Genomic DNA, 18,499 nt, shown 5'->3' on the forward strand with positions numbered 1-18,499 from the left:
TTTCAGAGCACGGTAAGGCACAATGGTGTGGTAATACCAAGGGAAACTGCCTATCTGTTCTATGGCTAAATATCAGAAGGCCTGATTTACTAAGCATTTTCCCCAGACACAGAATGGGAGAAAAGCCTTAGTAAAAGCCCTACCACTGCAATTTCCCCACCCCTAGCTGTCTGTCTGTCCAATTTAGATTGTAAGCTCTGTTGAGCAGGGACTGTCTTTTCATGTTAATTTGTACAGCGCTGCGTAAGTCTAGTAGCGCTATAGAAATGTTTAATAGTAGTAGTAGTAAAACAGTGATATGTCACTGTATACAGATGAGTCTCTTAGCATTCCTTTATGTGTGGCTACCCTGACTTCCAGCTCAAAGTCATGCCTTTGTGCAGCCAAACATCAGAACCTGAATTACCTACATATAATACTGTCAACTAGTAGTTCACAGCCAGAGAAAAGAACCTAATCTCAAGTTTTAGGTTCTGTCATCCAAGCCCCGTGATCATGGAACCGGTGACTTAAGGAAGACGCCATCAGTTCAGAGGAGGCCAATGAACAATGACACATAGGCCAGACATGGCCAGAGGAACATCGTATGGTGCCAGTGTCTCCAGCCTGTCACCATTCACCCAGGTGCCACTCCATTTAAACTAGATGCAGAACAGTACTGACCACCAGTTATCAGTTCAAATCCAGCTCGTTAGGAGGGACGTAAGATGTCTTAAGTGACTGGTCTCAGTTCAGCTCCTAGTGGACAGATATCACATGACTACAAGCCTCTGCCAGTTTGTCACCCCTGTTGCCAGTCTCAGCAGATGTACCCAGGATTGCCCAGGCATGTAAACAGAATGACCCGCCTTATCCAAGGAACAGGGTTGAAACACATTGAAAAAACAGCACGGGGAAGCATTCTTTTATATTGCTGCAACCTGTGCATTGTGTTCTCTGTCAATCCAGTACCTTTCACAAGCTCTACACTTCACTAAAAATGTTAAAAATAGTTTTTTTAAAAAAGCACATTAAAAAGGGAGGTAGGAGAAAAGGAAATGAATTTTGTTGCTGTTAATGTGCATGCCAAATCTACTAATAGCTGAGAGAAGTTATGCCTGCTGCTCACAGATTGCCTGGCAAGGAGGTGCATCATAATCTATTTCATTTTCAATTACAGTTTGCAAAGCTGCTATTTGCAATAGTATGAGACTCAAGAGACTAGACAGCAAGGCAGAACACATGAAATGCTCAGACTGCAGTGCACCATCCATCTGCAATATGACTGAACCACACCAAATGCTGGAGGCCAACTGAAAGGGGTACCAAAGATAAGCAGTAGATGCTCATTCAAGTTCCTTCCACTATAAAAACAATCATTATTCAACAGGAGACATAGCTCTTCCTCTTTGGTAACCCATTGTATTTTACATACACATTGCACCTGAACTCACACTAATGTGATGAAGTTGGCTAATCCACTAATGTTTGTGCTTACAAGAAATCAGAAATGAAACCGTTATGGTCAATTAGGGATGTGAACCAGCACATTATATCCCATCAACACTTATTAACACACACTGTAGAGGCACAGAGGTTAGAAAAAAAAAACTGGGGGAAAGAACTTTTAAAATAATCTGTCCTTAAACTCCATTTTCTAGTAGCAATAATTCTCTTTGTTAGCAATCTCTACCACCAGATAATTTCACTTCCCATTAAGGCCGAAGTACCTAACGTTTGGCATGCACAATTATTTGCAGCAGAGATCAATGAGGAGCGCACGATCACTTGACGAACACAGCGATGTGCTGTTGTCTGTTTGTACAACAAAGAGAAAACAAGTGAGCTATAGAGCTTTATACTGGCAGACTTCTTTTCTCAAAGGATGATTCTTCTTATTGTATATACTGTTGTTGTTTTTTCCTTGTTCTTTAACTCAATATGCAATTTTCCAGTGTGTGGGCTGCTCACAATTTCGCTCATTATCACCACAAAACCTATTGTAGGTGGTACGAGGGTCAAAGCCTAAGATCTCCCTTTCCTCATGAATCCGGAAGGAGAAAGTCGAGACAGAAGTTCCTATAAAGTACCTGTGGAAGAGTAAACATAGAACAAGTTACCGGGAAAGAGAATTCAATGACTTATTTCAAAGGGTCAGATTTAATTAGTAAGCAAAAGTCCTGTAGTGCTATTTGACCACTATTTTAGTATGGAATAACTTCTTTTTTTATGTGTAGGTTTCTGCCTTGTACCAAAATTAGGGGCATAGTTTTCAATGTGGGCTACTGTTAAGATGTATTATTTTACCACTAACTTGTGTTATATTAGCACATGTCCCATTTTATACAATGAAACCTAATTACTAATACTGTAAATGGGATTAACAGTAAAATAACATGTCTTAGGCAAAATTTTGCCCTATTTGAAACCTACAAGTTACTTAGCTTTTGTTCAATGTTTATTGCATAGCAGTAGAAGCCATGAGACTTTTTATTTTAAACCTTGCAGGAATTCTTATCTTCGGTGCAAATTCAACATTTACTTTACATACAAAGTAACCTCATGCTCAAATCTCGACAGAGACTTAATGGAAGACATGCTAGGAATTATTAGGAAAAGGATAGAAAATAAGACAAAGAATATTATAATGCCACTGTATCGCTCCATGGTGCAACCATATCTTGAGTACTGTGTGCAGTTCTGGTCTCTGTATCTCAAAAACGATTTAGCAGAATTAGAAAAGGTTCAAAGCAGGGTGACCAAAATGATTAAGGTGATGGAACTCCTCTGATATAAGGAAAGGCTTAAAAGGTTAGGACCTTGGAAAAAAGAGACAGCTGGGGGGTTATGATAGAGGTCTACAAAATACTTAGTGGTGTAGAACGGTTAAACATAGATCAATTTTTTACTCTTTCAAAAAGTACAAAAACTAGGGGACACTCAAGGAAGTCACATGGTACTACTTTTAAAACGAAAAGGAGGAAATATTTTTTCACTCAACGAATAGTTAAACTCTGAGTCTCATTGCCAGAGGATGTGGTATCAGCAGTTAGTGTATCTGGGCTTAAAAAGGGTTTGGACGAGTTCCTGGAGGAAACTTCCATAGTCTACTATTGAGATAGACATGGCGAAAGCCACTGATTGTCCCTGGGATCAATGGCATGAATCTTGCTACTATTTGGGATTCTGTTCGGTACTTGTGACCTGAATTGGCCACTGCTGGAACTAAGATACTGGGCTAGATAGACCACTGATCTGACCCAGTATGGCTACTCTTATGTTCCTATGACATTCCTAAAATTACCATGAAAGAGGAATTGCTATTGCTAGATGACTTCAATCCATTGGATGTTGATTGGGACATCCCAGCTGCCATGTTGTGTAGAAGTAAGGAGATCCTAGATTCTCTACAAGGAGAACTCTTCCACTAGTTGGTAGCAGAACCCAAGTGAAAGGGGATGATACTGCACCTGATGCATACAAATGGAGGAAGTGTTTGATGTAATCAGGGATGATCACCTAGGATCCAGTGATTACTGGATAGTGTTATTCAGTACTTGAGATCAGACAATGAAGGTTCATTCAAAAACAAGGGTCCTATACTTCAGGAAAATAACTTTGTCAAGAAGGGAAAGTATCTCAAGGAGACCGTTAGCTGGATGGGAATACCCAGGGGAAGTGGAAATGTAGTAGACAAACTGAAAGGAGATAATGTAACAGCAATGATCCTTGTTTGTTAGGAAAGTAAAGAAAAATAAGAGGAAAATTAAGCCACCATGATTTTCAAAAGTAGTCACAGAGGAAAAGGAAAAAAGGCTACATTCATAAACTACAAGAGATTGCAGAAAGAGAAAGAAAAATAAGAAAAGCTGTCAGAAAAGGGAAAAGCCAAATGGAAGAGAAAACAGCAAAATACAGTAAAAGGTGGAGATAAGAATTATAGAAATGTTAGTGATAGGAAGTGCAAAAGTGGCATTGTAAAACTCAAAGGTGAAGGGGAGGAATATGTAGAGGAAAAAGCAAATTGTTTAACAAATAGTTCTGCTCGGTGTTCACTAAGGAAGGACCAAGAAGAAGGACCACAGAAGAAGGACACAAATAGGAATGGAAGTAAGGTACACTTTGAATGATATTTAGAAGAATGTATTAATAAGGAGATACCTGAATTAAAAGTAGATAAAGCAATGTTGCTGGATGGGATACAACCGAGGGTACTAAAGAAGCTTAGGGAAACTGGCAGCTCCTCTGTTTGTCCTTTTCAGCATTCTCTGGAGTTCAGAGTGGTCCCAAAGGACCAGAAACAGGCTGATGTGGTTCCCTCCTTAAAACGCCAAAGTAAGGAGGATAGAAACTACAGGCTGTTTAGTCTGATCACAACAGTGAGTAAATGAATGGAAATACTGCTAGAACAGAAGCCAGTCCTATCTGAAGCAGAATGGTTTTATAAGAGATTGGTCTTGTTAGACCAATGAGTTGGATCACTGAGGACAGCTAGATGATTAACTGGTTGAGTGGAAGGCAACAAAGGGTAGTGGTAAATGGAGTTCACTATGTGATAAGGGGTGTTACTAGTGGTGTGCTACAGGATCAGTCCTTGATCCAGTTCTCTTCAACATTTTTGTAAGCCATATTGTGGAGGGCCTATTGGGACAGACCCTGCTTAAAGATCAAAATACATATACTCTGGAAGAAAGTTGGGATAGGGGAGATATAATAGAGACATTTAAATACATCCAAGACATAAATACAAAAAAAGCAGTCTTCTTTAAATTCAAAAGAAGCTCTGGAATGAGGGAGCCAAATATAAAGGTAAAAGGGGACAGATCCTGGCGTTATCTAAAGAACTATTTCTTTATGGAAATGGTGGCTGATACATGGAACAACCTCCTAGTGGATATGGTGGAGACAATGATGATATCCAAATTCAAGAAAGCATGAAACAAGTATATGAGGCAATTTTAGAAATGGTGTGCAGCAGTTATGCACATTTTGTACGCACAAAGGGGAACCTATATTGGCAGTTGTGTGTTCTAATGCACTGTGCTCTATTCTGTAAGGTAGCACATAAGCACCTTAACACACACTTGCAAGGTATACACATGGGCAAGGTATGAGTGGGCCATGGGCGTGTCCACCATCAACATGTGTATCTTAAAGCATACTATCAGATGTGAGCATTGGATCCACTGGGAAACAGTGATCATAACATGATCAAATCTGATCCGATATCTGGAGTGAAATCACTAAAGAAATCTACTGTAGCGGCATTCAATTTTTGAAAGGGCGACTATGAAAAAAATGAGGAAAATGGTTAAGACATCTTCTCGAGGAACCCACTGACTATTCCATATGCACCAATAGTTATCTTGCCAACCACTGTAAAACACAGCATCATACAACCTTGTAAATGTAATTGAATCAATGCAATATCTAACAACTGTTAAATGCATGCCATATTGAACCAAAACTCATTTTTGGATAATTGTGGGATACAAGCATGAATGAATGAATGAATGAATGAATGAATGAATCAATAAATAAATAAATAAGAAGCTGAAGGGGTTGGCTGCAAAGGTTAGGATTTTAAATCAGGTGTGGATGTTGTTTAAAAATACCATTGTGGAAGCCCAGACCAGATGTATTCCATATATTAACAAAGGTGGAAAGAAGAGCTAACGACAGCCAGCGTGATTAAAAGGTGAAGTGAAAGAGGTTATTAGAGCCAAAAGAGCATCCTTCAAAGATCTGAATGAAGAAAATAAGAAGCAACATAAGCAGTGTCAGGGCAGATGCAAAGCACTAAAAGAAGGCTAAAACAGAATATGAAGAAAAACTTGCCGTGGAGACAAAAACTCATAGTAACACCTTTTTTCAGGTACATCAGAAGAAGAAAGCCTGTAAGGGAATCCTTGGGACCATTAGATCAAGAAGGAGCAAAAGGAGTACTCAGGGAGGACAAGGCCATAGCAGAGAGATTGAATTAATTCTTTGCTTCGGTCTTTATGGAAGAATATGTAAGAGATCTAACTCTACTGGAAATGGTTTTCAAGGGTGACAATGCGAAGCAACTGAAAGAAATCTCAGTGAACCTAGAAGATGTACTAAGCCAAATTCACAAGTTAAAGAGTTATAAATCACCTGGACCAGATGGTATACACCCCAAGGTACTGAAAGAACTCAAACATGAAATTGCTGATCTGTTGTTAGTGATCTGTACCTGAAGATTGGAGGCTGCTTAATGTAATGCAGAGTTTAAAAAGGGTTGCAGGAGTGATCTGGGAAATTAGAGACTAGTAAGCCTGACTTCAGTGTCAGGCAAAATAGTGGAAACTATTATAAAGAATATATTTATAAACGCAAACACAAACATGGTTTAATGGGACAAAGTCAGTAAGTGTTCAGCCAAGGGAAGTCATGCCTCACCAATTTGCTTAATTTCTTTGAAGGTGTAAATAAACATGTGGATAAAGGTGAGCCAGTTGATGTAGTGCATCTGGATTTTCAGAAAGCTTTTGACGAAGTTCCTCATGAGACTCCTGAGAAAATTAAAAAGTCATGGGATAGAAGGTAATGTCCTTCTGTGGATTAGGAATTGGTTTATTGGACAGAAAAACAGAGAGTAGGGTTAAATGACTATTTTTCTCAATGGAGGAGGGTGAACAGTGGAGTACCGAAGGAATCTGTAATGGGACTGGTGCTAACATATTTATAAATGATCTGTAAGACGGAACAAGTGAGGTGATTAAATGTGCAGATGACACAAAACAATTCAAAGTTGTCAAAACTAATGCAGATTATGAAAAATTGAAGGAAGACCTTAGTAAACTGGAAGACTGGGCATCCAAATGGCAGATGAAATTTAATATGGAAAAATGCAAAGTGATGCACATTGGGAAGAATAATCCAAATCATAGTTACCTGATGCTAAGGTCCACCTTAGGAGTCAGCACTCAGGAAAAAGATCTGGGTGTCATTGTAGACAATAAGCTGAAATCTTCTGCCCAGCGTGCGGCAGAGGCGGCAGCCAAAAAAGCAAACAGGATGCTAGGAATTACTATGCTATGCTATATGATTCTTAGGAAAGGGATGCAAAATAAGACAAAGAATATTATAATGCCTCTGTATCTCTCCATGGTGAGACCTCACCTTGAGTACTGCGTTCAATTCTGGTCGCCGTATCTCAAAAAGATATAGCGAAATTAGAAAAGCTTCAAAGAGTGACCAAAATGATAAAGGGGATGGAACTCCCCCCATATGAAGAAAGGCTAAAGAGGCTAGGGCTCATCGGTTTGGAAAACAGACTGCTGAGGAGGGATATGACTGAGGTCTATAAAATCCTGAGTGGTATGGAACTGGTAGAAGTGAATCCATTTTTCACTCTTTCAAAAACTGCAAAGACCAGGGGACAATCAATGAAATTACATGGAAATACTTTTAATACTAATAGGAGGAAGTATTTTTTCACTCAAAGAATAATTAAGCTCTGGTACTTGCTGCCGGAGGATGTGGTAACAGCAATTAGTGTATATGGGTTCAAAAAACATTTGGATAAGTTCCTGGAGGAAAAGTCTACAGTCTATTATTCAGATGGACATGGGGGAAGACACTGCTTACCCTAGGGATTGGTAGCATGGAATGTTGTTACTAATTGAGTTTCTGCCAGGTACTTGTGACCTGGCTTGGCCACTGTTGGAAGCAGGACACTGGGCTACATGGAACATTGGTCTGACCCAATACGGCTATTCTTATGTTCATTTAGGAATGCCCACTTAAGCACCTTGCTTGAATGGGTGCACCTTCCTTTTGGGCACCTCAATGTGGTGTTGCACTAGCATTCTGTAATGGAATCAGAGAGCACTGATTTCATTCTAGAATTGGTGCTCCTTGCACTGCATTGTAGCACAACTTTATAGAACTGTCCAGAGTGTTTCTGAGGGAGAGGGAAAAAATTGTACAGCTTAGTAGTTGGTGTGAATGGGCAGGCTGGATAGGCTATACGCTTTCATCTGCTGCTATTTTTCTTCGTTTGTTTCTAGGTCAGAATCTTTATGTAGACAATTTTAGAAACTTGGTCAGGAATTTTGCAAGGGTATCTGTGAATCCACAAGGTAATTTTCAAAGGAAAAATCTCTTTTACAGTGATTTATTAGAATAGATCACCTTCAGCTACTACTGAAAAAGGTGTGAGCAAAATCCAAATAAATAATAACATAAATAAATAAAATAAACAAGCTCATCCTCACTACATTTTATGTTTCAGTCAAATGAGATTACTAACTAAGCTCACAACCAACCACAAAGGCATGCCTTACACTTTTAGCTATTAATAAGTTCAGAAACAAATCTTTTAGATTCTTAATCTCGTCTATAGCTGCCAAGTGATCCCCTATAGGCTCAATAGAAGCACTAACTTTGAAAACCCTGCCTCTAGGTAGAGGACAGAGAGCATGAGCACAGGGGTAACAACTAAATGTTCCAAGATCATTTTAACTATTTACTTAATAACAAGAACATTTTTTTTTAATCAAAAGAAAGGAAGCAAATTTCTGTAGTGTTTGGAAAAGGCCAAACCAATTTAGCAGGGGAACAGTCACTTTGTGATAATGACAAATCCAAAACAAAAAGGGAAGTGGGTCAGAACCAGGCTATCCAAAGACAGGGTCACTGGAGTGATGGAATGAAGCAAAGTTTATTGAAAAACAAACTGACTCGATACAACGTTGTGTTTCGGCCAGAGGGCCTACATCAGGAGTCTATAAATTAAAAACAAAATGTAATAATAAAGTGTAAACATAAACAAAAACAGACAACTTATGAACATATGAGAATAAACAATAATATAAAAATATGAAATGTAAATGTATTCATTTTACTTTGTGTATTTATAGCATAATTCCAACATAAACTTTTTAAGTCTTGGGTGGATAGAACATGAACAAGAAAATGTAATACTCCATAGTTTGTAAAACATGATAAAACATGGATATAACACAGGTATTAATTTTACAAGACCAATCTTTACCAAGCATATTTGGGTATAAGGGTAAAAAGAAGAAAAAATAAAAAAATAAATGTGTTTTACAACAGAGTGAAAGAAAAAATGAGTATGTGTGTATTTTACAAAGTAAAAAAAAAAAGGGAGGAAGTGTGTTTTTTAACAGAATAAAATTAAAGAAGGACTAACCTGTAACAATTGATTAAACGATTATTTAAAAAATATATTATTGAAAAAAAGGAGTCCAGAAGTATGTATTTTTCAACAAAGAGAAAAAAGAGTGAGTGTGTATTTTTCATCACACTGAAATTAAAAAGGGACTAACCTGTGAAATTTTATTTAAAAACTAGCCACTCAGCCCGTAAAAACGGGCTAGTATAGGAAGGGGGGGGGGGGGGGGGTTGAAAGGCCCCCCCCCCCGCCGCTGAGTTCGCCGCTGCTGCTTCCCCTCCGAGTTCGCCCCCCCCAGAGCCGTCGCCACCCACCTTCCACCCGGTCGGGCCCTCGCTCCGCTATTGAAACAGCGAGGGCACGCAGCACACAGCTCTGCTGAGCTGCCGTGGCCTTCCTTCTTCTTCTCTGCCTGTGTCCCGCCCTCGTGTGACGTAACGTCGTCGAGGGCGGGACACAGGCAGAGAAGAAGAAGGAAGGCTGACGGCAGCTCAGCAGAGCTGTGTGCTGTGTGCCCTTGCTGTTTCAATAGCGGAGCGAGGGCCCGACCGGGTGGAAGGTGGGTGGCGGCGGCGACTCCGGGTGGGGGGAGCGTTAGCGACGGCAGTGTCCCTCACAAATGCGCAGTAGAGACCCTCTCTGTTCCGCCCCCATCACGTATTGACGCGGGGGCGGGGCAGAGAGGGTCTCTACTGCGCATTTGCGAGTGAGTATGACACTCGCCATTTATATATATTGATGAGAGTCCAAAAGCAGCGACAATGAATTGTGATGGTCTAGAGAAATAAAAGCACAAGCACTAAAAAAATCAGAATATGCTGATATGCGTTAAGATTATGAGAAGATAATTATTACTTCGAAAGGAGTGAAGCCTGTGAAAACTGGGATTGCTTTAATCAGTGGGATTTGAATTAGAGACTTAAGTATATGTATTGTTAAATAATTTCTGGTTTTTAAAAGAGAGAGAATGTAATCAGATGTATTATTTCTAACTAAAATCTGGACAATAAGTATGTTCTCAATGAAATGAATTGACTATACACCATATTTGGTCTTGAAGAAGCCAACCAGATGATCAATGTGGAATAATGAATTAGATGAGTAATATCTGCAGATAATCAGGTTAATACCATGTTTTCTTTTTTTCTGTTTATTGTTTAATTGATCTCCTTGTCTTATCTCACTCGCTCTATTTTTCTTCACTTTGTGGTCTAAGAAAGAGAAAGATTGTATACAATCCATATATCTAGTTGGGATTATTTTCTTCTTATCTTGTATTAATGTGCAGTCACCTCTGTATTACTGTTTGCAAGTGACCCTTGTAAAATGAAAAATTATAAATAAATGATTTAAAAAAAAGATTATGAGAAGAGTTAATGGAAGGACACAGTAGGAGAAACATAGCAGACGAATGAATCGTTGCATAATAAATGAGCGGGAAAAAAATGAACCGTGTGAAAAAGGTGCAGAAGAAATATCAAATTATATGGAAAAATTTATTATATGATTAAATCTATATACAGGAACACATCATAGCAACCAAACTGAGCCTGTGCACAAGTGCTGAGTGGCGGTATAACGCTAGTAGGTAGTGATGATGTGAGCGGGAGAAAAGAAGGATAAGCGATGATACATGCAATCTGGAACAACTAAGTATGAAAACTAAGTGAAAAAGGCGGTATCTTATGATATTTTCATTCTGTGGCAAGGGAATGAAGAGACTTTAATTTCCTTTTTTGGCTTAACACAAGAGACCCTAACCTCAGATTTAAGATGGAACATGACAACAATGAGATTCATTTTTTGGACTTAATCACCAAGAACGAATATTTCTTTAGAACAACGATTTACAAGAAGCCGACTGATTGGAACACCTTTCTGCATTATTCCAGCTATCACAATCCCAAACTCAAAAGTAATCTTCCACTATGCCAGTTTCTTTGCCTACGACGGATCTGCACAGATTTTGAAGAATTCAATCAACAGGCTAAATCTATGGGCGACAGATTCGCAGCAAGAGGATATCCTCAGAAGCACATCAGCAGCGGATACACTAAAGCTTTGGCCCAAGATCGCAAAAGCCTTTTGAAGTCCACCCGAGAAAAGAAAGCTCCCGATATAGTCTGTACACTTAAATATTCTTTTTTGGCAAAACATATCTCATGCTCCATCCGGAAACATTGGCACATTCTAGAAGGACTTGAGTGCTTTAAGAACAAAGAATTAGTCATTGCGTATTCCAGAAACAAAAATCTTACCCTTCACTTTACCAGAAATCAGGATAACTTCAGATATCCCACATTTAGGTCATAGGAAATGTGGACACTGTAGCGTATGCAGTCTGTCTTGAAACTACCACTTCTACCCATCCATTTACAAGGAAAACCTTTGTTTTGCAGCACACGTCTGAATGTAACACTACCTTGGTTATCTACATCATTCAATGCCCATGTCCTCTCCTATATGTGGGAAAAACCATCAGAGCCATTAAAACGCGTATCATAGAGCACAGAAGCTGCATCATGAGGAAAAGTTTGTTCAACACTGGTAAACAGCTAATCACACTACAGCAGATTTACGTTTTTTTGTGTTCAAGACCTTCACTAAGAAGTGGAGAGGAGGTAATTTTGCCAAACTTTTGCTACAAGTACAAAGGGCACTTTCAGCACATTACATTCACAGGTACATATTGATGATGTTCGTTTCTTATTTTTTGGAATTAAAAAAAAAATTTGTATAGTTCTTTTTTCTTTCACCGTAAGACAATACATGTTTCACAATATTCACTGTTTAATCTAGTACAGTTCCATGGCAAGTACTGTCTCATTACACTATAATTATTATTTGGAATTTAAATTTTTTTTTATTCATCTAGTCCGTTGTATTCCTTTTTATATATTATTTTATTAATATTAAAGAGTTGTTACTTGCGTCTTCATTGATTGCACGTGTTCCACTTTCATACATTCTTCATATGTTTTTAAGCGTCAAAAGACTCCAGGAATAATTTACTGTTATCCATGTTCAGTAACACTGTTATTTTTTCTCCAATGTTAATTTTAATGTTACTGTACATGGTTTTCTCTGTTTATTTTTGTAACATTATTATTGTTCATTAACTATCACATTTTAGTTACCATTTGCAACATTTTTATTTCATTACTTTGCTATTTATGTATATGGTTTTCACTGCTTATTTTTGATACATGTTTATAGCTATCATTTTTAGCATTATTTGATATATCATTATTTATTATTCATTATCCATTTTTAATTGAATATTCTTTACTTTGCAAAACATTATTTTTGACATAACATAATTTATTATTCATTTTTTTATTGACCAATATTCTTTACTTTGCAAAATATATAATTACGATTCCACACTGGGAACCATTTACATTGTTAAAGACATAGCAGCATTCGCTATGATTACCTAAACAAACAACATAGTTTATTTGTTTTAGCAAGCCTATATCTTTGTCCAGTCTTCACAACTTTCAATTGCATCATAAATATGAAACTTTTAATCTCCTCAAAATTTATTTTTTATTTTTATTTTATCACACCTGATTACATTACAAATTCATGAGACTGCACTATTCAGAACAAAGGATTTTTATTTTGAAGACATCATTTATATTACCTAATTCATTCACATCATTTTTTTACATTGCCCACGCTGTTTGTTACATGCCCTCGCAATTAATTCATTCATTCCCGAATTCAATTCGCACAGTATTTGTTTATATTTTTCGCTCTTCCTTTCGTCCTATTTAACCTCACATTGCAATATATTAGTCATCTCCCAGTTGATCCCGGAGCATCACCGTTCATCTCAGATTATGTCACATATGCTAATATATTATACGTCATGGATTTTTATGCTTTTCAGATCATATTTTTTGTGAGTTTACTGGTTTCTCCATACTCGAACGGATTCCTTACGTTTTTAATTTTTGTAGATATTTATTTATAACCTGAGCACTTGGTGTGACCGTTATCCTCACGTCACATCCCTCTTTTTTTCATGCGCTTTTTTCTTTTTAAGGCGTTCGTTTTTCATCAGCTGTTTTCAACATCGCCGATCAGCTTTGTCTAATACACGATTCAGCTATGCTTGTCAACAAAGATCTTTTTAAAGGTAAGATACAGCCTTTTTTCACTTCATTTTCATACTCGATTGTACCAGATTGCATGTATCATCGCTTATCCTTCTTTTCTCCCACTCACATCATCACTACCTACTAGCGTTATACCGCCACTCAGCACTTGTGCACAGGATCAGTTTTGGTTGCTATGATGTGTTTCTCTATATAGATTTAATCATATATATATGTATTTTTTTTCCATATAATTTGATATTTCTTCTGCACCTTTTTCACAAGGTTCATTTTTCCCCGCTCATTTATTATGCGATTCATTCGTCTGCTATGGTTTCTCCTACTGTGTCCTTCCATTAATTCTTCTCATAATCTTAACACATATCAGCATATTATGATTATTTTTAGTGCTTGTGCTTTTATTTCTCTAGACCATCACAATTCATTGTCGCTACTTCTGGACTCTCATTTTTTAATAAAATTTCACAGGTTAGTCCCTCTTTAATTTCACTGTGATGAAAAATACACATTCACTCTTTTTTCTCTTACTTTGTTGAAAAATACATACTTCTGGACTCCTTTTTTTCAATAAAATATTTTTTAAATAATTGTTTAATCAATTGTTACAGGTTAGTCCTTCTTTAATTTTATTCTGTTAAAAAACACACTTCCTCCCTTTTTTTACTTTGTAAAATACACACTCATTTTTTTCTTTCACTCTGTTGTAAAACACATTTATTTATTTTTTATTTACATTTCATATTTTTATATTATTGTTTATTCTCATATGTTCATAAGTTGTCTGTTTTTGTTTACACTTTATTATTACATTTTGTTTTTAATTTATAGACTCCTGATGTAGGCCCTCTGGCTGAAACACAACGTTGTGTCAAGTCAGTTTGTTTTTCAATAAACTTTGCTTCATTCCATCACTCCAGTGGTCTTGTCTTTGGATAGCCTGGTTCTGACCTACTTCCCTCTTTGTTTTGAGTCTCTCCGTGGGGCTTTTGAGTTCTCCACGTACGTGGATTCTCTAAAGACAAATCCAAACCACACACTGTAGAAACTCCCGTCTTCCTATTATGAAGTGATGTTTGGATGTTTTTAAGGTCTTTCCTCCTGCCAGTGGTGGTTCTTCCAAACATCACTTCACAACAGGAAGTCGGGAGTCTCTACAGTGTGGTTTGGATTTGTGAGTATCAAGGATTCTGTAGAAGAGTTCAGTGTATATAGAAGTGAACTTTGTGATAATGAGCAGAACTCTAAAAGCAACCTCCTCACTGTCACAAGGACCTAGGGCAAAGACCAGAGGACATCGAGGCCATACTTGCTATCATGAAGAGCTAAATCAGGATGGGAGGAACTGGGGACCTTCCTGCTGTGTCAGGATGATGCCAGGTGGATTGGGACACGCAGACTACCTTGTTGTTTTTTTGCTGGGAGGGTGGATTGGGCCACATTTGTTTAGCATATATGCTAGGGCCTAAGGGTATGGCTTGCTATTCTGTATGCATGGCTGGTAGCCCTTAGTATTAGAAAACATAACAGGTACCTGGCATGTGCACAGATCCACTGGTCAATAATTGCAACTCCTCCATCTTTGTACAATTCCAGCTCTTCCCAGGTAGGCTCAAATCTCACCATCTGGGGAATAAGTTTCCTTAGCTGTTCAAGTTCTGCAGAGTGAGAAAAGGAAGGGCAACACAAAATTCACTGCTCAATATTTTTTAATTAAAAAGCAAAATGTATGTACAGATGAAGTTAGGTATTAATCCCCTGATTCTATAAATTGTGTATGCCAATTTGTGTGCACAATTTATTACCACCAATAACTGGGTGTTAATAATCAATTGATGCTAATTGGCAACAATTGCACATCATGCTAGGCATATTCTATAAAGATCTGTGCATAAATTCTAGTGTGTGGATCTGAAAAGGGGGCATGGACATAGGAAGGTCATGGGCATTTCCAGAATTTGTGTGCACTGTTACAGAATGTGCCTGATCCATGACTAATTTAGGCGTGGGAATTTACACCTGGTTTTAGTTGGTGTAAACCCCTAGGCGCGGTTCCTGGGGCTATGCTATGCACCATATATAGACTCTAGTCCTGTCTCATTGGTATGATCATACAAAACCATCTTATGGGCTGTCCTGATGGCACTACCATATGGGATACTGGGATTTGATTCCCTAGCTGAGATGGGTGGCGCAATATTCACAGGCCTATTCTGGGGTATGCAGGAGTTCCAGCCATTATTACAATGGTGACACTTAACAATTAAGTGCACAGTGAGTATCAGAAAGAATGGAGATCTAGTTTCTAAAGACACATACCTGTCACATCTGCATCTGTAGCCACAAACACTTTCTCAAGTTTATGCTTCTTTAGCAGGCTATGGATTTTCTTAGCTGCTCCTTGAAGGCTGGGCACATCATCTCTGTGACCCCAGATAAAGTCTTTCCTTCTCAAGTGAACTCCAAGGTAAGGACCCCCTAGGGCAGTGCCCAATTTTACCTACCAAACAACCAAGACATGCTAAAAATAAAGTAGTATTATGGATATAAATAAAAATCTTATATTAAAGACAAAGTCTCAATATATATATGCAAAAGGAGTAAAAAGCCTCAACAAACTCCAACATAAAATATTCTCTCTTAAAATAATGGAGTTCTTGCTGTCATCACTGGCTAAAAAAAAATTCCTTTGCAACAAAAATGTGTGTAATCAAGACCAATATCAAATGTGCACTCAACACAACTTCAATGTGCTGAAATGTCTCCTGCATTTACTCCACAGTCGACAGTGGTCAGAGTTTCAACTACTGCCTCAGGATCCATGGAAAATAGCCTTTACACTCCAGATACTCAGCTGTGAAACCTGAAGGTCGGGTATCTGGAGAGTAACCCTGCTTCAAATCCTCTTTACTTCTAAGGAGTGTGTGCTTTTCCGATGATTTTATTGTGTTGTATGTCTCAGTGCTTGATTGTCAGGACTATGTATTAAGAGGCAGAGCAATATAAAAAGTTCTACATCCACAAACTGTAATGTGGTAAAATGCACATATTAAGGAGAAATCTGATGGATTCATTCAACAGTCAAAGCTGACACAGGCTTTGTATGTAGATAAATTAGAAAATTAAAGACACAGGAAAGCACAAGAACTTTGAATTTCAAGTATAGACAAAAAAACAAACAAAAAGTTGTATATATCAAACCAGTTATGCTTATCCAGGGATGAAATGTAAAGGCCTTTCACAGGCATACGTAGTGTCATAGTGTTTGACTATATCAGCTGTCCCTACTAGAGCCTGTTTAATTACATTTATGAAGCACATCTCCTTAGTACTGCGTGATGTATAGTTAAACATTTATGAAAACACAGTAAGTACAGCCTCTTGTCTGAGAAAGCAATTAATACAATTGGCTCCTTGAGAGCTTCCAGAGACAGATAAATGGCATGTACATATTTGAGTGAATCAGTCTTGCATGGATGGAATATCTATGGGTGGAGCTGAGGACACTAGAAAGGTTTGTGTGGAGGATAAATGTTTGTTTGTGATATTTTTATAACTGTTGATATTTGAAAAATCTGAATCTCTTACTCTTTCACTTCTGCCCTAGTTGCCACAACTATGTTGTGTAACTAAGACATACAATAGTATTCGATATCAAATGATGCAGCGTATAAAAAGTTGATTTTTAATTAAAATCGAAGATATGCAGACGATACCTTCATCTTTACCCAGTCCTCACTGTAATTCGTCCTGTCGTATCCATCAGTAGAGTTAAGGTAATTGGCTCGGAATTCATCCCCAACTACATGCAGATGTTTGGCAAACACCATGCTTCGACGGGTCTATTGGAAAAGAATAAAGAATGCTAAAAAAAAAAAAAAAAACCCCAATTGTGAGAGAAAGGAGAACAAGTCTCTGCACTTAAGAACTGAAAGAATCCATCACATTTATCCTGCACATTCTATTTATTTATTTGATGAACAGAGCCACACAAAGCAAGCATCAAAATCTTGAATTGGGACCTCTGTCAAAGGGATAACAAATGCAGTTGGTGCAACAATAGAAAAGCAGTTGACCATCTGGGTTTCCCCAAGATAAAGCCTGGTTATTTCATTCTGGCCAATCTAAAGCCTGCACGTGAGCACCAGAGGAAAGCTCAAGCATTACAGTGGTCCACATGAGACACAGCTCAAGCTTAAACTACAGTCCTAAAGGAAGAAAAATCCAAGAAAGCTCTACTCACCACTCTGGCCTTAAGAAATCAAATTCGGATTCAGCGACAATGAACAATAATATTTGTGTACCACAAGACTGTACTGTGTCAATTATATTTGTTTTTGGAAAGGTTTACGAACAAGTGTGTGTAGAATTACACCAGCTTACCTCGTATTAATTTAATAATTTTTTTTTTATTAAGAACCAACAGGACACACAAATCCAAGAAAACAGTTCAATAGGCTTTACAACAGCTGATAGGAAATACAAAGTACAGGATTGTCACCTGAACTCAAGTAACAATCATTTGTCAACTGGTTCCAAGAAAAAGCTGGTGTGGATAATCCATCATTCCCCTTGATCCTCACTTTCAACACTTTTCTCCCAATTAGACCACCCACTCCCTTTAGAGATGCACTTGACAATTTAAAACTAATCTCTCAGTCTGGAGTGCACTCTGCAGACCACTCATGCTCAAGTGACCTTCAGGAAACTGAGTCGGGAACTCCAACACCACATTAGGAAAGAACTAAGGGTGCATGTGAAGAACTACTCTATTATGATGAATCTTAGTGTAAAGTGGTTCAGCTGCTAGGGCCTGAAGCTCACTGACTCTGTGAGCCGAAGTGACCGCCACCAAAAACACAACCTTTTGAAGATGCAGAATTTGTAATGGTAATCCCACAATCAAATTTGGCCAAACCGTCCACCAGAGAAGGGAGTGGCCCAACTCTGAAGGGACCTGGATGACATCTGCTAGATTCCTAGCTGCCTGAGACCACTGGGCCTCTCTCAAATGGAGATGAGCCATGGGAATGACATGCAATGTGGAGGCCTTGTGGACCAACATTCTCAATACCTGCCGAGCTGTGACCTGCTTGCTCCTTTGGACTTGCGAGGCAATTGCTACCAAGGCAACCATTCTCAGTTGGGGCAGAAAAGCTTGATCTTGCACCATATCAAGCAGAGTTCCTATGTACTCCAATTGCTGAACTTGGAGAAGGTGGGACTTGGGGTA

At 38.2% G+C, this 18,499-nt stretch overlaps 1 protein-coding gene across 1 annotated transcript in view; it reads right to left on the reverse strand.

The window, feature by feature from the left end:
- Positions 1 to 230: 230 nt before the first annotated feature.
- POFUT2 (protein O-fucosyltransferase 2) overlaps positions 231 to 18,499 on the reverse strand; it is a 49,354-nt gene continuing 31,085 nt past the window's right edge. Inside the window, exons 6-9 of the mRNA XM_030210449.1 lie at positions 16,983 to 17,108; positions 15,586 to 15,766; positions 14,801 to 14,924; positions 231 to 2,069 (exon numbers count right to left, since the gene is read on the reverse strand). Coding sequence (XP_030066309.1) covers positions 1,916 to 2,069; positions 14,801 to 14,924; positions 15,586 to 15,766; positions 16,983 to 17,108 — 585 coding nt within the window. The 3' untranslated portion in view covers positions 231 to 1,915. The remainder of the gene's footprint in view (positions 2,070 to 14,800; positions 14,925 to 15,585; positions 15,767 to 16,982; positions 17,109 to 18,499) is intronic.

The sequence above is a fragment of the Microcaecilia unicolor genome, chromosome 7, assembly GCF_901765095.1.
Source record: "Microcaecilia unicolor chromosome 7, aMicUni1.1, whole genome shotgun sequence".
In the NCBI taxonomy this organism is placed as follows: domain Eukaryota; kingdom Metazoa; phylum Chordata; class Amphibia; order Gymnophiona; family Siphonopidae; genus Microcaecilia; species Microcaecilia unicolor.